The sequence below is a fragment of the Callionymus lyra genome, chromosome 6, assembly GCF_982586985.1.
Source record: "Callionymus lyra chromosome 6, fCalLyr1.hap1.1, whole genome shotgun sequence".
Lineage (NCBI taxonomy): Eukaryota > Metazoa > Chordata > Actinopteri > Syngnathiformes > Callionymidae > Callionymus > Callionymus lyra.
Window position 1 is genome coordinate 3,565,159 of NC_141823.1, and position 22,815 is coordinate 3,587,973.

The following is a 22,815-nucleotide window of genomic DNA, read 5'->3' on the forward strand; positions in this document are numbered from 1 at the left end:
AGGATAGGATTGAGAGATATTGATGGTTAGAAAGTATAAAAGGTATAAAGCGGGAAGAGAGACGTGAAAGAAAGAGAACAGAAAACAGATCGAGAAGGACAATGAAAATGTGTAGGCAAGTGGACAAAACAATGGAAGAAAATAAGTGAGAAAGAAAGAAAAAAAGAAAAAGACAAGCGACATTAAAGTAGAAAAAAAAGAAAGAATGAAAGACAGAAGTGGAAAAGAAAGAAAAGGAGAGAAAAAAGATATCCGGGAGGAGATGAAAGACAGAGAAAATAGAAGAGATAGAAGAGAAAGAAAGAAAGAAAGAAACAAACAAACAAACAAACAAACAGAAAGCAAGGGAGAGGAGATAAATGAATGGAGTAAGAAAGAACATTAAAAAGAGAGGAGAAAGAAAGAAAAAACGATAAAGAAAGAAGGAACATTAAAGAGAGAAGGATAAAGAGTAAGGCTGCACGATATATCTAAAAACATATCGGTATTGTGATACTGTCACGTGTGATATACATCTAAAACATCTGATCATTTATTATTTTTTATTGTATAAATCAAGTATTTCTTAAATGATCACTTCGACCAATCAGTGTCACGTTCTGTAAAGTTGTCAATTTGTACTTCTATGTCTCGTTGTTGTTTACGTCTCCGTCTGACTGTGAACTGTGCGGCGCAGCTTGATTTGGTGATATCACGACGCGCCGGCGGCTCCTCTCTGATGTCGCTCAGTTTGGCGGGAAAACGATGCAAGACTGAGCGTTTTAAGTGATATTTTTCTACCATCATGTCGGCACTGAAGTGTGGAAATAAACAAAAGGGAAATATCATAATTTTCCTTCTTTAAACCCCTGGACCTTCCCTACAGTACTCGCTGCTGCCTGTGCACGTCGCCACATTTTTAGAAAGAAAAAAATATCGCATTAATATCGAATATCGCACTTATGTCCAATAACCCGCAGCCCTAATAAAGACATGATGATCACGCACCAGTCCTGGCGTCGCTCCGTGGTTCTGTGTTCTTTCTCAGAGCGAGTCTGTCAGTGTGAGCAGGTCCTGAGGTCTGAGGAGCCGTGGAGGTCTGAGGCAGGGCCTGGATGAAGAAGTCTCCCACAGCCATGAGGAACTCCATGCTGGCGCACAGGTAGAGCTTCTGCAGCACGGCCACCACCTCCCGCCCGGCCCGGTTCTGTCGCAGCGTCACGTCGATCATGGCCTCGGTGCTGTCCGGGTCTCTGCGACACACCATCCTGCAGGAACAGACCTCGCTGAGCATCGGGAACCAGAGACCCTCAACCTGCCCGCGGGGTCGGACGGACTCACCGGGAGGAGGCCCGGGTCATGCCGGTCCTCAGGTCGTCCAGCGTGCAGTCGGTCAGGATGGTGTTGACCTCCATGCGCCCGTCGCTCAGCAGCGCCCCCGACGCCTTCAGCAGGTGCAGCGTGAACTCGCCCAGGCGCAGGTTCTCCTGGTGCTCCAGGGGGTCCTTGGGGTCCTGACCCACCCAGGTGGAGGAGAAAGGACACACAACAGTCACAAACATACAGACACAAACATGACACACAACAGTCACAAACATACAGACACAAACATGACACACAACAGTCACAAACATACAGACACAAACATGACACACAACAGTCACAAAAATGACACACAACAGTCACAAACATATAGAACATACATGACGCACAACAGTCACAAACATGACACACAACAGTCATAAACATATAGAACATACATGACGCACAACAGTCACAAACATAAAGACACAAACATGACACACAACAGTCACAAACATGACACACAACAGTCACAAACATATAGAACATACATGACGCACAACAGTCACAAACATAAAGACACAAACATGACACACAACAGTCACAAACATAAAGACACAAACATGACACACAACAGTCACAAACATGACACACAACAATCACAAACATATAGAACATACATGATGCACAACAGTCACAAACATACAGACACAAACATGACACACAACAGTCACAAACATACAGATACAAACATGACACACAACAGTCACAAACATAGAGACACATAAATGACACACAAAATTCACAAATAGACAACAAGAAACACACAAACATACAAAAAACAACTCACAACATAAAGGACACACAACAGAAAATAAAACACACTAAAGAAATACACAAACAAACATAAACAACTCACAATAAAAACAAACTTACTAAACAAACACAGAAACACACATAAACGTCACGACACACAACATAAAGACACACAACAGAAACACACCTGCTGCGGGTCGTGTGTGTACAGAACCAGACCCAGAGACTCGATGTTGAAGAGAAACTTCACGGATTCTTGAGCTTCTTCCTGCTCGTCCTCCTCACACACAGCTGGACTCTCCACTGCAGCACAGACACACACGTCAGTACAGACACACACGTCAGTACAGACATACACGTCAGTACAGACACACACGTCAGTACAGACACACACGTCAGTACAAACATACACATCAGTACAGACACACACATCAGTACACACACACCTCAGTACAGACACACACACGTCAGTACAGACACACGCGTCAGTACAGACACACGCGTCAGTACAGACACACGCGTCAGTACAGACACACACACGTCAGTACAGACACACACAAGTCAGTACAGACACACACGTCAGTACAGACACACACGTCAGTACAGACACACGCGTCAGTACAGACACACGCGTCAGTACAGACACACACACGTCAGTACAGACACACACACGTCAGTACAGACACACACACGTCAGTACAGACACACACACGTCAGCACAGACACACACACGTCAGTACAGACACATGCGTCAGTACAGACACACGCGTCAGTACAGACACACGCGTCAGTACAGACACACGCGTCAGTACAGACACACGCACGTCAGTACAGACACACGCGTCAGTACAGACACACACACGTCAGTACAGACACACGCGTCAGTACCGACACACACGCGTCAGTACAGACACACGCGTCAGTACAGACACACGCGTCAGTACAGACACACGCGTCAGTACAGACACACGCAACAGTACAGACACACACACGTCAGTACAGACACACGCGTCAGTACAGACACATGCGTCAGTACAGACACACGCGTCAGTACCGACACACACGCGTCAGTACAGACACACGCGTCAGTACAGACACACGCAACAGTACAGACACACACACGTCAGTACAGACACACACACGTCAGTACAGACACACACACGTCAGTACAGACACACACACGTCAGTACAGACACACACACGTCAGTACAGACACACGCGTCAGTACAGACACACGCGTCAGTACCGACACACACGCGTCAGTACAGACACACGCGTCAGTACAGACACACGCGTCAGTACAGACACACGCGTCAGTACCGACACACACGCGTCAGTACCGACACACACGCGTCAGTACCGACACACACGCGTCAGTACCGACACACACGCGTCAGTACCGACACACACACGTCAGTACAGACACACACTTCAGTACAGACACACACATCATTACACACACGCGTCAGTACAGACACACACGCGTCAGTGGCGACACACGCGTCAGTGCCGACACACACGTCAGTACCGACACACACGCGTCAGTACCGACACACACGTGTCAGTACAGACACACACGCGTCAGTACCGACACACACGCGTCAGTACCGACACACACGCGTCAGTACAGACACACACGCGTCAGTACAGACACACACGCGTCAGTACCGACACACACGCGTCAGTACCGACACACACGCGTCAGTACAGACACACGCGTCAGTACAGACACACACGTCAGTACAGACACACGCGTCAGTACCGACACACACGCGTCAGTACCGACACACACGCGCCAGTACCGACACACACGCGTCAGTACCGACACATACGCGTCAGTACCGACACACACACGTCAGTACAGACACACACTTCAGTACAGACACACGTCAGTACAGACACACACGCGTCAGTACAGACACACACACGTCAGTACCGACACACGTCAGTACCGACACACACGCGTCAGTACCGACACACACGCGTCAGTACAGACACACACGCGTCAGTACCGACACACACGCGTCAGTACCGACACACATGCGTCAGTACAGACACACACGCGTCAGTACCGACACACACGCGTCAGTACCGACACACATGCGTCAGTACCGACACACATGCGTCAGTACCGACACACACGCGTCAGTACCGACACACACGCGTCAGGAACCGACACACATGCGTCAGTACCGACACACACACGTCAGTACAGACACATGCGTCAGTACAGAAACACGCGTCAGTACAGACGCACACACGTCAGTACATACACACATTTCAGTACAGACACACACATCATTACACACACACGTCAGTACAGACACAAACTTCAGTACAGACACACGCGTCAATACAGACACACGCGCCAGTACAGACACACACATCAGTACAAACACACATCATTACAGACACACACATCAGTACAGACCCACACATTAGTACAGACACACACATCAGTACAGACACACATCATTACAGACACACACATCAGTACAGACCCACACATTAGTACAGACACACACATCTCAATACAGACACACATCAGTACAGACACACACATCAGTACAGACACACACATCAGTACAGACACACACATCAGTACAGACACACACATCAGTACACACACACACATCAGTACAGACACACACATCAGTACAGACACACACATCTCAATACAGACACACATCAGTACAGACACACACATCATTACAGACACACACATCAGTACAGACACACACATCAGCACAGACACACACATCAGTACAGACACACACCCGTGCAGTCTCTTCCTGGGACCTCCAGCTGCTGGTGCGACTCTGGTCTGCTGACCACAGGTGTATCTCCGGCCTCTGCAAGGTTCTCCGTCAGGATCCTCAGCAGCATCGTCAGGTCGTTCTGACTCAGCGCCACCTGCAGGTCACAATAGAAGATCACATGATGATCCAACTCTTGCATTTGTTCATGAGTGACGTCAGAATATTGACGATTTTATTCAGCAGAATTATTTTGAAGGATTTAATTGAATAATTTCTAAATCAAAAGATTCAATTGATTTATTTATGAAAATAATTGTTGAAAAATCTAAACTATTGCATTTATTATTAGACAGAGTTTGATATTCCAGTAATTCAACAACAAAATGTTCTAAATTAAAAAAAATAAAACTTGCGATCAACAAGTAAATGTTGTTATAATAGAGTCACCAGACAAAACTAACAGAGCTCAGAGCTACTGGATCAAACTTTCAACCAATCACATGATGCAAAGATGATCATGTGACATGGATTAAGAAAATGGATATTTTATATATGACTCACAAGATCCAGTAGCTCTGTGTTCTGTTGGTTTTGTCTGGTGACTCTATTATAACAACTTTTTATACTGAATTTAAAAGACTTTGAACTAAACAAAATTGAATTGAGAAAATGTGTCAGAAATGGAATTTTAACATCAAACTCTACGTTTAAAATAAGAAAAAAATCATAATTTATTTTACATTTGAATTTTTTTACATTATTTACATTTTTATTTAAATGTATTGGTTTCATCATCAATTTGAAATGTTCCGATGACACTGATCTACTACCATCGCACTATGAGACTGTACACCTGGTCAGGATCTACACCTGGTCTGGATCTACACCTGGTCAGGATCTACACCTGGTCAGGATCTACACCTGGTCTGGATCTACACCTGGTCAGGATCTACACCTGGTCAGGATCTACACCTGGTCTGGATCTACACCTGGTCAGGATCTACACCTGGTCAGGATCTACACCTGGTCTGGATCTACACCTGGTCTGGATCTACACCTGGTCTGGATCTACACCTGGTCTGGATCTACACCTGGTCTGGATCTACACCTGGTCAGGATCTACACCTGGTCTGGATCTACACCTGGTCTGGATCTACACCTGGTCAGGATCTACACCTGGTCAGGATCTACACCTGATCAGGATCTACACCTGGTCTGGATCTACACCTGGTCAGGATCTACACCTGGTCTGGATCTACACCTGGTCAGGATCTACACCTGATCAGGATCTACACCTGGTCTGGATCTACACCTGGTCAGGATCTACACCTGGTCTGGATCTACACCTGGTCTGGACCTACACCTGGTCAGGATCTACACCTGGTCTGGATCTACACCTGGTCAGGATCTACACCTGGTCTGGATCTACACCTGTGCTGACCAAACAACACGTCTAGATACCTTTGCTGGTCGCCATGACGACTGGACGACGAGCGAGAGAGCATTCAAGAGAGAGTTACATCATCATCATCATCTTCATCTTCATCCTCATCATCACTTGATTATGTACAAGAAATATATTTTTTAACTCTTCTAACAAGTTTGAAACAAATGAATTACGACCAAAACATGTATATTCAACTTTAAATACAATCGAGGTAAAAGAAAATATTAACTTAAATAACAGGAAATACTTTTCACAAAACTGTGTCAATATTTAACTTGTTTTTGTCATTATTATTATTTTAAGTATCATTTGATTTTAATTCATATTATTTTAATTATGAATCTTTTACCATTACTTCAATGTATGTTTTTAATATTATTTTATTATTATTATAATTGTATTCATATTATTATCGTTTTTCTTTCATCATTATTATCTTTTTGTTGCTATTTGTATTGTTTTTGTTATAAATTGTATTCATTGTATTGAAGTTTTTATTGTATCTTTTTTTATTCCTTATTAATTCACGTATAATTGTTTCTATGTCTATCATTATTATTAACTGACTTATTGTTTTTATTATTTTATTAGTTGTATTATTCATTTTTAACACGTTTAAGTTTCTCTGACGACTCAAATCTCTCGACTAAATGATAAATAAAATGTTTTCTTTCTCATCTTGAGAAGTTTTTACTAAAATCATCCCCTGGATCTCGTACGTTGTAAACAAACAATTTGCAATTGAGTTGCTGAAGGTTTGTGCTCCAGTGGGTTCTGGTCTCACCCTCATGGGCTTCAGGTCTCCGTTGATCTGGACCGCCGCCATCTTCTGGTACCAGGACGCCGCCAAGTTCCTGCTGACGCACAGATGCAGGTTGACCGGCTCCAGCAGCTCCACGTCGGGTCGACCCGCCTCCGGGTCCAGGTTGGTTCTGGGAACAAAAGGAGGCGGTTTTCGGGCGGTTCTTTCTACGCCCCAGGGTCCAGGTTCCTCCGCAGGTGTTCACGCACCTGGACAGCTTGAGCTGGGTGAGCTGGACCTCCATGTTGTCGATGATGGCGGGCAGCGGGCGCCCCTCCACGGGCAGCTGGGAGAAGCGGTTCTGGACGGTGATGAGACCCAGATCCATGACCAGGGCGTGGTGGGAGGAGGACGACTGCGGGACCACGATGAGCGGCGCCTTCAGCTTGATGTCCATGGACAGTCTGAAGCTCTTCTGGGCGAAGTCCCGCACGCTGGACGCCGCCTTCTCCGCCGCCTGAGCCGTGGCGGCGCTCAGAGCTTCCTTGGCCGTCTGGAAGTTGTTGGTGAAATCCTGCGGGACGAGAGAGCGTGAGACAGTCGTCCCGCCACGGTCCCGGGTGTGAAGACGCACCAGCAGGGACATGAAGAAGCGGTGCAGGTAGACCACTTGGATGCAGCCCACGCTCAAGGTCACCGCCCCGTCCGTCCTGGACGTGTCGGAGTAGCCGAAACCTTCCGTGTCGTTGGGCGTCAGACTCATGGAGAAGTTGAAGACCTCGTCGCCCACGATGGACACGGCCTGGAGGACGGAGAGAGAGAAGGCGGTCAGAAGGTGAACAAGGTCATTGCGGGGGTGACGCACGTTCTTGTGGACGCTTCCCGGATCCACGTTCAGGACCAGGAAATCCTTGAGACGGGCCCTCAGGTGGGTCTGGTTCCCCTGACTGAGCAGGGACCCGTGGAGACCTGCAGAGGACGGAGACGTCAGGCGGTCGCGGGGCAGTAGACTCACTCGGTACCATAACGTGAAAGTTACTCATCATAACGTGAAAGTTACTCTTCATAACGTAAAAGTTACACGTCCTAATGTAAAAGTTACTCTCCCTAACATGAAAGTTACTCGTTATAACATGAAAGTTACTCGTGATGACATGAAAGTTACTCGTCATAACGTGAAGATTCCTCTTCTTTAAGTGAAAGTTACTGGTCCTAACGTGAAAGTTACTCGTCATAACGTGAAGATTCCTCTTCTTTAAGTGAAAGTTACTGGTCCTAACGTGAAAGTTACTCGTCATAAGGTGAAGGTTCCTCTTCTTTAAGTGAAAGTTACTGGTCCTAACGTGAAAGTTACTCGTCATAAGGTGAAGGTTCCTCTTCTTTACGTGAAAGTAACCCGTCATAACGTGAAAGTTACTCGTCATAAGGTGAAGGTTCCTCTTCTTTACGTGAAAGTTACTGGTCCTAACGTGAAAGTTACTCTTCATAATGTGAAAGTTACTCTTCTTTACGTGAAAGTTACTCATCATAACGTGAAAGTTACTCTTCTTTAAGTGAAAGTTACTCGTCATAACGTAAAAGTTACTCGTCATAACGTGAAAGTTACTCTTCATAACGTGAAAGTTACTCTTCTTTACGTGAAAGTTACTTGTCATAACGTAAAAGTTACTCGTCATAACGTGAAAGTTACTCGTCATAACGTGAAAGTTACTCTTCTTTACCTGAAAGTTACTCGTCATAACGTAAAAGTTACTCGTCATAACGTGAAAGTTACTCTTCTTTACGTAAAAAGTTACTCGTCATAACGTAAAAGTTACTCGTCATAACGTGAAAGTTACTCTTCTTTACGTAAAAAGTTACTCGTCATAACGTAAAAGTTACTCGTCATAACGTGAAAGTTACTCTTCATAACGTGAAAGTTACTCGTCATAACGTGAAAGTTACTCTTCTTTACGTGAAAGTTACTCTTCTTTACGTGAAAGTTACTCGTCCTGTCATGAAAGTTACTCGTCATAATGTAAAAGTTACTCGTCATAACGTGAAGGTTACTCTTCTTAACCTGAAAGTTACTCGTCATGACACGAAAGTTACCTGTTATAACATGAAAGTTACTCGTCCTGTCATGAAAGTTACTCGTCATGACGTGAAAGTTACTCTGACTCAGTACCTTGGATCTTGATCTCCGCCATGTTTCGACTCTGGTCACACACCAGGACGTTGAAGGTCCCGAGTGACATCATCACCTTCAGGTCGATGACATCACTTGAAGCAGGAGACGCTACGGTGGCTGAGAGGAGACAAACAAGGTCATCATCAGAATATTGAGGATTGAATTAAATGTTTCTTAACTGAATATTTTAACTAATATTCTTATAAATTCCATAAAAAATGATGACATGATGTGATACAGATTTTTGAATGATTTATTAATTTAAATAAAAGCATTCAAAGCTGGTTTCATTCATAAACTTAATGAAGACTCACCAGACTTGGTGGTCGACGTCTCCTCTGTCTTCGCTCGGACGTCCTTCTCCAGCGCTGGGACGCTGCCGGAGGAGAGCGCCACCGACAGGAAGTTGATGGCGGAGAGCAGAGCCTGGGTGTGAAGCAGCAGGTCCAGCGAGGAGAACGTGACCTGGTGATGAAGAGTTGGTGTAAAACATAGCGACCACCAGGGGGCGTCCGTCACTCACGTTGATCATTTTCTCCGTGTTCTTGTAGACGCTCGCGAAGTTCGGACCAAAGCGGTCGGCCTGGAAACAAACAGCAGTGAAGGTCGAGAGCTCAAGAATAATCTATAACATTATGACCACTTCTTAGTCAACGTCTAGAGCAGAGAAAGTGCAGCAAACTTTTCCTTTTCATTTATTTATTGTCTTCGGACCCACTATAGCGCCATGAACACAAAAAAAGATTAACGTGAAAGTTACTTATCATAACGTGAAAGTTACTTATCATAAAGTGAAAGTTACTCTTTCTAATGAGAAAGGTACTCGTCATAACGTGAAAGTTACTCTTCATAACGTGAAAGTTACTCGTCCTAACGTAAAAGTTACTCGTCATAACCTGAACATTACTCGTCCTAACGTGAAAGTTACTCGTCATAACCTGAACATTTCTCGTCATAACATGAAAGTTACTCTTCATAACGTGAAAGTTACTCGTCCTAACGTCAAAGTTACTCGTCATAACCTGAACATTACTCATCCTAACGTGAAAGTTACTCGTCATAACCTGAACATTTCTCGTCATAACGTGAAAGTTACTCTTCATAACGTGAAAGTTACTCGTCCTAACGTCAAAGTTACTCGTCATAACATGAACATTACTCGTCCTAACGTCAAAGTTACTCGTCATAACCTGAACATTCCTCGTCATAACGTGAAAGTTACTCGTCATAACGTGAAAGTTACTCGTCCTAACGTCAAAGTTACTCGTCATAACCTGAACATTACTCGTCATAACGTGAAATTTACTCGTCATAACGTCAAAGTTACTCGTCATAACCTGAACATTACTCGTCCTAACGTCAAAGTTACTCGTCATAACGTCAAAGTTACTCGTCATAACCTGAACATTACTCGTCCTAACGTCAAAGTTACTCGTCATAACCTGAACATTACTCGTCATAACGTGAAAGTTACTCGTCATAACCTGAACATTACTCGTCATAACCTGAACATTACTCGTCATAACGTGAAAGTTACTCGTCATAACGTCAAAGTTACTCGTCATAACGTGAACATTACTCGTCCTAACGTCAAAGTTACTCGTCATAACCTGAACATTACTCGTCATAACGTGAAAGTTACTCGTCATAACGTCAAAGTTACTCGTCATAACCTGAACATTACTCGTCCTAACGTCAAAGTTACTCGTCATAACCTGAACATTACTCGTCATAACGTGAAAGTTACTCGTCATAACGTCAAAGTTACTCGTCATAACCTGAACATTACTCGTCCTAACGTCAAAGTTACTCGTCATAACCTGAACATTCCTCGTCATAACGTGAAAGTTACTCGTCCTAACATCAAAGTTAGTCGTCATAACGTGAAAGATACTCATCTCAATGTAAAAAATACTTGTATATCTCATATTTAAAAATATATTTTCTAGGATATTTAACAGTTTTGTCCTTACTTACTTACTTGAAGTTTTATACTGAAGAAATGAACAATCGTACCTTGAAGAATTGAACCTTCAGCAGTTCTGAGGAGGATTCGACCGAAGTACTGATGAGACACAGAGGCTTTCCACCCGAGTCTGAGAACACCCATGACTTAAGAACAAAATCACAACACGACGGGAAACAAACCCACAAACTGGGCTGACCTTTGAACTCGAGGCTCTTCAGCTCCATCTGGCGGATGTAACTGGTGGCGCACATGTCGTACTTGCGGAGCTCGGTGTCGATGCCCAGCTGAGTGACGCTGAAGTCCAAGAAAGGGATCTCCTGCTCCTTAGTGAGCTTCTTGAGTGTCAGCGACACCTAGAGGACAACACGAGAATAGAGGAGTCAGAGAGTATCAGCGTGATCAGATTGTTGAAAGAATTGATCATTTTAAATCTTTTTTTATTTAAATGTTTTTCTAGCATTTAATTACTTACTTATTACTAGGAATAATTCAAGTTCTATTGGAAATGGTTATTTTTCAAAATGAATTATTTTGAAACAAAGTTTTGTTTTTTAATTCTAATAATTCAAAAATAAAGGTTTTAAATAAAAAAAATATTTTAGATTTTTATTCTTTTAAATTCAATATAAAAAATTGTTATAATTAGGACGTTTTTTTTACAGCAAACAGAAAAGAAAGTGAAAAAACGGCTAAATCCAACTTTCATGTCACGACGATCGTGACAATATCCAGTAGCTCGGTGCTCTGTTGGTTTTGTCTGCTGACACTATTATACCAATATTTTTATATTGAATTTAAAAGACTAGGAATTCAAAAATATAGACATTTGAAAATGTATTTTTTAAATGATTGGAGTTATTATGATATTAAACTTATAAATAAATAAATTATTCAATAAAATCATGTTTTGATATAGAAAAACAAAAATTAAACTAGTATATTATTATAGAAATTATTTGAATTAACTTTTGAAAAATAATTAAATTGTTTTAAAATAAAACTAATTCAAGTTTCAACGTTTGAAATGTTACAATAAATCTCTCAATATTCTAATGACACTGATGTCGTTCCAGGTTCTCACCTCTGTGATCTCAAACTTGAGCAGAACATTGACAACGTTCTCGGTGGCGTCTCCGTTGCTCAACGCCGACTTGTCTTCTGGAGACTTCTGCGTCTCCGCAGGAAGTCCCGCGAGCTTCTCTGTGAGGAGATGAAAGCAGGAGGTGAAGATGGAGGTGAGGATGGAGGTGAGGATGGAGGTGAGGATGGAGGCGAGGATGGAGGCGAAGATCGAGGTGAGGATGGAGGTGAGGATGGAGGTGAGGATGGAGGTGAGGATGGAGGTGAGGATGGAGGTGAGGATGGAGGCGAGGATGGAGGCGAGGATGGAGGCGAAGATCGAGGTGAGGATGGAGGTGAGGATGGAGGTGAGGATGGAGGTGAGGATGGAGGTGAGGATGGAGGTGAGGATGGAGGCGAGGATGGAGGCGAGGATGGAGGCGAAGATCGAGGTGAGGATGGAGGTGAGGATGGAGGTGAGGATGGAGGCGAGGATGGAGGCGAGGATGGAGGTGAGGATGGAGGTGAGGATGGAGGTGAGGATGGAGGTGAAGATGGAGGTGAGGATGGAGGTGAGGATGGAGGCGAGGATGGAGGTGAGGATGGAGGTGAGGATGGAGGTGAAGATGGAGGTGAAGATGGAGGTGAAGATGGAGGTGAGGATGGAGGTGAGGATGGAGGTGAAGATGGAGGTGAGGATGGAGGTGAGGATGGAGGTGAGGATGGAGGTGAGGATGGAGGTGAAGATCGAGGTGAGGATGGAGGTGAGGATGGAGGTGAGGATGGAGGTGAGGATGGAGGCGAGGATGGAGGTGAGGATGGAGGTGAAGATCGAGGTGAGGATGGAGGTGAGGATGGAGGTGAGGATGGAGGTGAGGATGGAGGTGAAGATCGAGGTGAGGATGGAGGTGAGGATGGAAGTGAAGATCGAGGTGAGGATGGAGGTGAGGATGGAGGTGAGGATGGAGGTGAGGATGGAGGTGAGGATGGAGGTGAGGATGGAGGTGAAGATCGAGGTGAGGATGGAGGTGAGGATGGAGGTGAGGATGGAGGTGAGGATGGAGGTGAAGATCGAGGTGAGGATGGAGGTGAGGATGGAGGTGAGGATGGAGGTGAGGATCGAGGCGAGGATCGAGGCGAGGATGGAGGCGAGGATGGAGGCGAGGATGGAGGCGAAGATCGAGGTGAGGATGGAGGTGAGGATGGAGGTGAGGATGGAGGTGAGGATGGAGGTGAGGATGGAGGTGAGGATGGAGGCGAGGATGGAGGCGAGGATGGAGGTGAGGATGGAGGCGAGGATGGAGGCGAGGATGGAGGCGAAGATCGAGGTGAGGATGGAGGTGAGGATGGAGGTGAGGATGGAGGTGAGGATGGAGGTGAGGATGGAGGCGAGGATGGAGGCGAGGATGGAGGCGAAGATCGAGGTGAGGATGGAGGTGAGGATGGAGGTGAGGATGGAGGCGAGGATGGAGGCGAAGATCGAGGTGAGGATGGAGGTGAGGATGGAGGTGGGGATGGAGGTGAGGATGGAGGTGAAGATGGAGGTGAGGATGGAGGTGAGGATGGAGGTGAGGATGGAGGCGAGGATGGAGGTGAGGATGGAGGTGAGGATGGAGGTGAAGATGGAGGTGAAGATGGAGGTGAGGATGGAGGTGAGGATGGAGGTGAAGATGGAGGTGAGGATGGAGGTGAGGATGGAGGTGAGGATGGAGGTGAGGATGGAGGTGAAGATCGAGGTGAGGATGGAGGTGAGGATGGAGGTGAGGATGGAGGTGAGGATGGAGGCGAGGATGGAGGTGAGGATGGAGGTGAAGATCGAGGTGAGGATGGAGGTGAGGATGGAGGTGAGGATGGAGGTGAAGATCGAGGTGAGGATGGAGGTGAGGATGGAAGTGAAGATCGAGGTGAGGATGGAGGTGAGGATGGAGGTGAGGATGGAGGTGAGGATGGAGGTGAGGATGGAGGTGAGGATGGAGGTGAAGATCGAGGTGAGGATGGAGGTGAGGATGGAGGTGAGGATGGAGGTGAGGATGGAGGTGAAGATCGAGGTGAGGATGGAGGTGAGGATGGAGGTGAGGATGGAGGTGAGGATGGAGGTGAGGATCGAGGCGAGGATCGAGGCGAGGATGGAGGTGAGGATGGAGGTGAGGATGGAGGTGAGGATGGAGGTGAGAATGGAGGTGAGGATGGAGGTGAGGATGGAGGTGAAGATGGAGGTGAGGATGGAGGTGAGGATGGAGGTGAGGATGGAGGTGAGGATGGAGGTGAGGATGGAGGTGAAGATGGAGGTGAGGATGGAGGTGATGATGGAGGTGAGGATGGAGGTGAGGATGGAAGTGAAGATCGAGGTGAGGATGGAGGTGAGGATGGAGGTGAGGATGGAGGTGAGGATGGAGGTGAGGATGGAGGTGAAGATCGAGGTGAGGATGGAGGTGAGGATGGAGGTGAGGATGGAGGTGAGGATGGAGGTGAGGATGGAGGTGAAGATGGAGGTGAGGATGGAGGTGAGGATGGAGGTGAGGATGGAGGTGAGGATGGAGGTGAGGATGGAGGTGAGGATCGAGGCGAGGATCGAGGCGAGGATGGAGGTGAGGATGGAGGTGAGGATGGAGGTGAGGATGGAGGTGAGGATGGAGGTGAGGATGGAGGTGAGGATGGAGGTGAAGATGGAGGTGAGGATGGAGGTGAGGATGGAGGTGAGGATGGAGGTGAGGATGGAGGTGAGGATGGAGGTGAGGATGGAGGTGAGGATGGAGGCGAGGATGGAGGTGAAGATCGAGGTGAGGATGGAGGTGAGGATGGAGGTGAGGATGGAGGCGAGGATGGAGGCGAGGATGGAGGTGAGGATGGAGGTGAAGATCGAGGTGAGGATGGAGGCGAGGATGGAGGTGAGGATGGAGGTGAAGATCGAGGTGAGGATGGAGGTGAGGATGGAGGTGAGGATGGAGGTGAGGATGGAGGCGAGGATGGAGGCGAGGATGGAGGTGAGGATGGAGGTGAAGATCGAGGTGAGGATGGAGGTGAGGATGGAGGTCAACGAATGAAAGAACATGTTTGTCACGAACCTGGGTTTGCGTGTTGGACGACTTCCTGCTCCTGACTCCCCTCGCCGATGTTCTCCAGGAGGACCTTCATGAGCACGCCGAGGTCCTCCTCCCCGAGCACCATCTGAGGACAAGAGGGGTTGAGAGCCGCTCGCTGACGTGACACGACGGTCGCACCTTCAGGGACTGCAGGACCCCCTGGACCTGGACCCCGGGGATGTGGCCGCACCAGGACGCCGCCAGGTTGCGTGTGATGAGGAGATCGAAACTGATGGGCTGCAGGATCTCGATGTCGGGCTGAGACGAGTTCTTCTGCAGAGATGTCCTGCACAGACAGAGCAGTCGGAATATGACATGAAGTCAACATTTAAAATATGAAAGAAAAAAACGAAATAATTTAATTGAATTTTTTTTTTTTTTTTACACATAGTTTGTTATTCTTATTCCAATAATTAAAAAAAAAAGTTCTGAATTCTATACATCTGTGTGCGTGTGTGTGCGTGCGTCTGTGTACGTTTGTGTGCGTCTGTGTGCGTCTGTGTGCGTGTGTGTGCGTGTGTGTGCGTCTGTGTGCGTCTGTGTGCGTGTGCGTGTGTGTGCGTGTGTGTGCGTGTGTGTGCGTGTGTGTGTGCGTGTGTGTGCGCGTCTCTGTGCGTCTGTGTGCGTCTGTGTGCGTGTGTGTGCGCGTCTCTGTGCGTCTGTGTGCGTCTGTGTGCGTGTGTGTGTGTGTGTGTGCGTGTGTGTGCGTGTGTGTGCGTCTGTGTGCGTCTGTGTGCGTGTGTGTGCGTGTGTGTGCGTCTGTGTGCGTCTGTGTGCGTCTGTGTGCGTCTGTGTGCGTGTGTGTGCGTGTGTGTGCGTCTGTGTGCGTGTGTGTGCGTGTGTGTGCGTGTGTGTGCGTGTGTGTGCGTCTGTGTGCGTCTGTGTGCGTCTGTGTGCGTGTGTGTGCGTCTGTGTGCGTGTGTGTGCGTGTGTGTGCGTCTGTGTGCATCTGTGTGCGTCTGTGTGCGTCTGTGTGCGTCTGTGTGCGTCTGTGTGTTCTGTTAAGGTGGACGATACCTGGAGAGCTTGAGCTGCGTGAGCTTCACGTCCATCTTCTCCAGAACCACCGGCAGAGCGAGTCCATCCACGGGCAGGAGGGAGAAGCGGTTCTGGACGGTGATGAGACCCAGATCCATGACCAGGGCGTGGTGGGAGGAGGACGACTGCGGGACCACGACCAGCGGCGCCTTCAGCCTGATGTCCATGGACAGTCTGAAGCTCTTCTGGGCCAAATCTCGCACGCTGGACGCCGCCTTCTCCGCCGCCTGAGCCGTGGCGGCGCTCAGAGCTTCCTTCGCCGTCTGGAAGTTGTTGACGAACGTCTGGAGGGAGGAAGAGAAGTGTGGAGGTCAACAGCAGTGAGAGAGATGGAGGGATGGATGAGAAATTAGAGATGGAGAGATGAAGAGATGAGAGATATGAGATGGAAAGATGGAGAGAGAGATGGAGGGATGGAGGGATACAGAGATGGAGGGATGAAGAGATGGAGGGATGGATGGAGGGAGTGATGAGAGATGGAAAGATGGAGAGATGGAGGGATAGAGAGATGGAGGGATGAAGAGATGGAGAGATGGATGAGGGAGTCATGAGAGATGGAAAGATGGAGAGATGGAGAGATGGAGGGATAGAGAGATGGAGGGATGGATGGAGGGAGTGATGAGAGATGGAAAGATGGAGAGATGGAGGGATAGAGAGATGGATGGATGAAGAGATGGAGAGATGTAGAGATGGAGGGACAGAGAGATAGAGGGATGGAGAGAAGGAGAGAAGGAGAGATGTAATGGATGTGATGGATGTGATGGAGGGATGAAGAGATGGAGGGATGAGAGATGGAGGGATATAGAGATGGAGAGATGGACAGGTGGAGAGATGAGAGATGGAGATATGAAGATATGTGATGGATGTGATGAGGGATGAAGAGAAGAAGAGATGTGATGGAGGGATGAAGAGAAGAAGAGATGGAGAGATGTGATGGATTTGATGGATGTGATGGAGGGATGAAGAGAAGAAGAGATGGAGAGATGTGATGGATTTGATGGATGTGATGGAGGGATGAAGAGAAGAAGAGAAGAAGAGATGGAGAGATGTGATGGATTTGATGGATGTGATGGAGGGATGAAGAGAAGAAGAGATGGAGAGATGTGATGGATGTGATGGAGGGATGAAGAGAAGAAGAGATGGAGAGATGTGATGGATGTGATGGAGGGATGAAGAGATGGAGAGATGTGATGGATGTGATGGAGGGATGAAGAGAAGAAGAGATGGAGAGATGTGATCCATCGTTTGTTTCATAAACTTTCTTTCCATTCAAAAGAGACGAAGATGAAAGTTGTTCGACTCAAGAGTTTCTTCGACACGACGTCAGTGAAACATTAATAAACTAAAACATCTAAATATATGTATAATAAATATTGAACATCACTTTATTCATGATTTATATTTAACTGTTGATTAGTTTTATGAACGACAACATTTCTCAATGTTTGTGTCAATAAATCCTCAAATATTCAAAGTTTTTCTTTTAACACTAAACTATACATTAAACGTTTTATTATCCACGGAACTACATCTTCAATATATTGATTGAATTTTACTTTTTAAATATAAACACGCTGAATATTTATTATTGAAACGTCTTTCAATTTTCTAATCCTTTAATTTACGCTTTTTTTTTAATGAAAAATATTAAAATTAATGTAATTATTCAAATATTTACAAAATGAAATATTTAGTTTTTACACATAGAGTTTGTTTTTATAATTTAAATAATTCAATAATTAATGTTCAACATTTAATTCATTTGTAGCCTTTAAAGTTCAATATAAAATGTGTGTATAATAGTGACAACAGTTAAATTATTAATATTTTTATTCTTAACCACTAGTTCAACTTTATTTTCTGACCTTTCCACCAATTCTTTCTTTTTTTCACCCTTTTTTAAGCATTTTCTGTCCCTTAAAATGAATAAAAACATGTGAAAAAAGCTTTGATATAATATTGTTAAATCATTTATGAAAATAAACAAAAAAGTTTATAATCCAACAACAAAATTAGCTCCGTTCTTATTATTGTACTTGAAGTCATTTTAGTTCATTTATGTAGTTTAGAGATGAAGACGCAGAAGAAAGATCTGAGGAGACATTTTGAGGATCAAGCTTTGCAAACAAAACGATGGACCTTCTTCTTCCTTGTTTCGCCGCGGAAACGAGCGAGTTATGGTCGAGGTCATGTGGGTCATGAAGGGGCGGGGGCCGTGAGGGGGCGGGGCCGTGAGGGGCGGGGCCGTGAGGGGGCGGGGCTTATGGCAGCAGCAGTGCAGCATGTTGAGTCGAGATCTCATCCACATGCCAAACATCTGCCATTCATTGCCAACATGATGGTATAAAAATATCTCTTCTAACGCTCAGTCTCGCGGGACTTGCATCGGTTTCCCGCCAAACTGAGCGACATCAGAGAGGAGCTGCCGGCGCGTCGTGATATAACCAAATCAATAATAAATCCACCTCCTTGTACACGCACACATAACACTTTATAAATAACCTGATGCTAACAACTTAGCTCGTTAGCATACGGTGAAGACGGACAGGTTTGTTTGGAAGTTCACGATCTTATAAGAAAACAACTGAAAAGAGATGAAAAGTTCTTACAATATGCGTCACCATAGCAACCGAGCCTAGCAAGCTGCGCCGCACAGTTCACAGACGGACGGAGACGTAAACAACAACGAGACATAGAAGTACAAATTGACAACTTTACAGAACGTGACACTGATTGGTCGAAGTGAACATTTAAGAAATTACTGATTTGACTGATTAATTGATCAATAAAAAAATCATTAACTATCGCACATGTTTTCAATATGCATATCGCACGTGTCAATATCACTATTTTTTCGATATATCGTGCAGCCATATGTTGCATCATAACATTGTTTAGTTCAAGCAGCTGAACAAGTTGTTAGAATCACAGACTTTACCGTTTATGGGGAAAAAAAAGGATTCAATCGGTTTTATTTGGTCCGACAGGACTTTTTGTCGGAAGCTAACGTTAGCACAGCGTGATGTCAACTGAGTTCTGACTGCATGACGACTTGAAAATAATCTCATGCTCCAATAATATATGGTTTCATTGATGAAATCGATTCCACATCAATTTATTTATTTTTATTTTTAACGCAGCCCGAGTCTTGATGCATGTGAGGGTGAATCTGGTCTATGTTTAGGTCGTTCCTTCAGTTGAGCTTCAGTTGAAAACATGCGTATTAGAACTCGATGGTCAATGATTCGTGAACGAAGTAATAATCCAGGATCTCAACAGTGAGCAGCACATGCAACTGAGAGCCTCTCGTGGATCAATACGTCATTATTTTCTCTCTAGAGTGGATTCGTGTCATGCTGGGGGAACATGGGAGGGTTGTGGGCGGAGCATGTGGTTCAGGTGTGGGGGTCCGGTGATCAGCATGAGCCAGGTGAAGGTGTTAGTGTGTTAACGCTAGAGTTGTACCTCGTCAGTAGAAACATGCCGAACACTAAACAAAGCCTGGAAGAACAAGAGACACCAACAGAGACGTGAAGAAAGAGTCAAGACGAGACGATCAGAGACACGAGGAGCGTCTCACATGGAAGCGTAAAGTCATCGGAACGTTTGACATTTAAATTGTTTGATTGAAATGTTGTTGTTTTCAAGCATTTTCTTTTATATAATAAGACTAAATCGTTTTAATAATAGAAAATATAATATTTTAAAATCAAATTAATTTCCCTTTTTACTCATAGAGTTTTATATTGTAGTTCAATTTATTAAGATATATATTTTCTAAGTATATCATTTTTTTTATTCATAGTCTTTCAAATTCAATATATAAATGTTGGTATAAAGTGACACCAGACAAAACCAACAGAGCACTGAGATACTTGATCAAACTTTCAGCCAATCATGTGACGCCCAGACGATCATGTGACAACGTAGAAGCAAATCCAGTAGATCTGTGCTCTGTTGATGTTGTCTGGTGACTCTAGTACAGCAACATTTATATATTGAATTTGAAAGACTATAAATAAATAAAAATACAATGTAAAAAAATAATTTTGAAATCTTTGGAAATAAAATATCAAACTCTACGTGTAAAATATTTAAAATTAATTCATAAAATGTTTCATATATTAAAAAAAAACGTATAATCTTTAAAAATATGAAAATGATTGAATAAAAAAAAATGCTTAAAAAAACATTTAAATAAAAAACATTTCAACACTTTAAATGTAAAATTCTTGATGTCAGCGAAAAAACTTCCATAGTTGTGTTGTGTACTCAAGTGTAATGTCGGCATCTGACCAGCAGGGACATGAGGAACTTGTGCAGGTAGACGATCCGAATGCATCCCAGACGCATCGTGACTTTGCCGTCGACCCGCGACATGTCGGCGTATCCGTCGCCCTCCGTCGCCCCCGGAAACAAGGACATGTTGAAGCTGAACACCTCCTCGCCCATGATGGACACGGCCTGCAGGGGGCGGTCAAGTACATGCTGATGCTGCTCGTGTGCACAACGCACGCCGCCGTAGAGATCTGACCTTGGAGTGCACGGAGTTGGGGTTCAGGTCCGACACCACGATGTCTCGGAGTCGTGCGGACACTTCCGTCTGCTTGGCCTGGACCGCCACCGAGCCCTGGATCCCTGCAGGAGGCCAGAATCTCAGAACCAGCAGAGAAACCCCAAGAACCTCTGGAGGTGATCCGAACCTTGAATCCTGATGTCGGCGATGCTGCGGAGACTGTCGGACACCTCCACGTGGAAACACCCCAACACGGCGAACAACTTGAAGCTGAAAATGTCGCCATCTTTGGTTCCTTTTGGTACTGCAGCACGAGAAGGACGTTAATCTCGTTTTCAAGACTCCGTCGATCTTCGCTCACCAGTCCGGTCCTGGCCGGCCTTCTCCACCCGTCTCTTGGCGTCCTGGTCCCGGCCGGCGGTCAGCTGGGGGGGCACGGCCGAGTTCAGGTAGTTGATGGTGGACAGCAGCGCCTCCGTGTGGAGCAGGAGGTGAAGCGACGAAAACTCCACCTTCAACACAAACGAGTTCTCAGACGCCAGAGAGTCGGACGACATCCTGGTTAAGATCGTTCGTCAAACTAATGTGACTCGTCTACCACCAACGCCACGTGTCGCGTCAACGCTATTCAAACTGTAGTCTAAGTTTGTTAATTAGTTTCAAAGTTTGCAAATTAGCTTCTAAGTTTGTAAATGAGTTTCCAAGTTTGTAAATTAGTTAAGAAGTATGTAAATTATTTTCAAAGTTTGTAAATTAGTTTCGAAGATTGAAAATTAGTTTATAAGTTTATTAATTAGTTTCCAAGTTTGTAAATTAGTTAAGAAGTTTGTTAATTAGTTTCAAAGTTTGTAAATTAGTTTCAAAGTTTGTAAATTAGTTTCAAAGTTTGTAAATTAGTTTCCAAGTATGTTAATTAGTTAAGAAGTTTGTAAATTAGTTTCAAAGTTTGTAAATTAGTTTCCAAGTATGTTAATTAGTTAAGAAGTTTGTAAATTAGTTTCAAAGTTTGTAAATTAGTTTCAAAGTTTGTAAATTAGTTTCCAAGTTTGTAAATTAGTTAAGAAGTTTGTTAATTAGTTTCACAGTTTGTAAATTAGTTAAGAAGTTTGTTAATTAGTTTCAAAGTTTGTAAATTAGTTTCAAAGTTTGTAAATTAGTTTCCAAGTATGTTAATTAGTTAAGAAGTTTGTAAATTAGTTTCAAAGTTTGTAAATTAGTTTCAAAGTTTGTAAATTAGTTAAGAAGTTTGTAAATTAGTTAAGAAGTTTGTAAATTTGTTTCACAGTTTGTAAATTAGTTAAGAAGTTTGTTAATTAGTTTCAAAGTTTGTAAATTAGTTTCCAAGTATGTTAATTAGTTAAGAAGTTTGTAAATTAGTTTCAAAGTTTGTAAATTAGTTTCAAAGTTTGTAAATTAGTTTCCAAGTTTGTAAATTAGTTTCAAAGTTTGTTAATTAGTTTCACAGTTTGTAAATTAGTTAAGAAGTTTGTTAATTAGTTTCAAAGTTTGTAAATTAGTTTCAAAGTTTGTTAATTAGTTTCAAAGTTTGTAAATTAGTTTCAAAGTTTGTTAATTAGTTTCAAAGTTTGTAAATTAGTTTCAAAGTTTGTAAATTAGTTTCCAAGTATGTTAATTAGTTAAGAAGTTTGTAAATTAGTTTCAAAGTTTGTAAATTAGTTTCAAAGTTTGTAAATTAGTTTCAAAGTTTGTAAATTAGTTTCCAAGTATGTTAATTAGTTAAGAAGTTTGTAAATTAGTTTCAAAGTTTGTAAATTAGTTTCAAAGTTTGTAAATTAGTTAAGAAGTTTGTAAATTTGTTTCACAGTTTGTAAATTAGTTAAGAAGTTTGTTAATTAGTTTCAAAGTTTGTAAATTAGTTTCCAAGTATGTTAATTAGTTAAGAAGTTTGTAAATTATTTTCAAAGTTTTTAAATT

At 44.2% G+C, this 22,815-nt stretch overlaps 1 protein-coding gene across 4 annotated transcripts in view; it reads right to left on the bottom strand.

The window, feature by feature from the left end:
* vps13c (vacuolar protein sorting 13 homolog C) overlaps positions 1 to 22,815 on the bottom strand; it is a 79,122-nt gene that overhangs the window by 25,462 nt on the left and 30,845 nt on the right. For 3 of the 4 annotated variants that reach the window (XM_087793050.1, XM_087793048.1, XM_087793049.1), the window contains 21 exons: positions 21,242 to 21,392; positions 21,068 to 21,184; positions 20,899 to 21,002; positions 20,661 to 20,828; positions 16,344 to 16,648; positions 15,465 to 15,612; positions 15,309 to 15,411; positions 12,266 to 12,384; positions 11,381 to 11,537; positions 11,232 to 11,311; positions 9,739 to 9,798; positions 9,530 to 9,680; positions 9,213 to 9,332; positions 7,911 to 8,014; positions 7,680 to 7,847; positions 7,315 to 7,619; positions 7,088 to 7,235; positions 4,875 to 5,010; positions 2,285 to 2,400; positions 1,321 to 1,493; positions 988 to 1,247 (listed from right to left, as the gene is read on the bottom strand). In XM_087793050.1, coding sequence (XP_087649176.1) covers positions 988 to 1,247; positions 1,321 to 1,493; positions 2,285 to 2,400; positions 4,875 to 5,010; positions 7,088 to 7,235; positions 7,315 to 7,619; positions 7,680 to 7,847; positions 7,911 to 8,014; positions 9,213 to 9,332; positions 9,530 to 9,680; positions 9,739 to 9,798; positions 11,232 to 11,311; positions 11,381 to 11,537; positions 12,266 to 12,384; positions 15,309 to 15,411; positions 15,465 to 15,612; positions 16,344 to 16,648; positions 20,661 to 20,828; positions 20,899 to 21,002; positions 21,068 to 21,184; positions 21,242 to 21,392 — 3,193 coding nt within the window. Of the gene's footprint in view, positions 1 to 987; positions 1,248 to 1,320; positions 1,494 to 2,284; positions 2,401 to 4,874; positions 5,011 to 7,087; positions 7,236 to 7,314; positions 7,620 to 7,679; positions 7,848 to 7,910; positions 8,015 to 9,212; positions 9,333 to 9,529; positions 9,681 to 9,738; positions 9,799 to 11,231; positions 11,312 to 11,380; positions 11,538 to 12,265; positions 12,385 to 15,308; positions 15,412 to 15,464; positions 15,613 to 16,343; positions 16,649 to 19,829; positions 19,866 to 20,660; positions 20,829 to 20,898; positions 21,003 to 21,067; positions 21,185 to 21,241; positions 21,393 to 22,815 lie in introns of all 4 variants that reach the window. The other variant, XM_087793047.1, reaches the window with a different exon arrangement.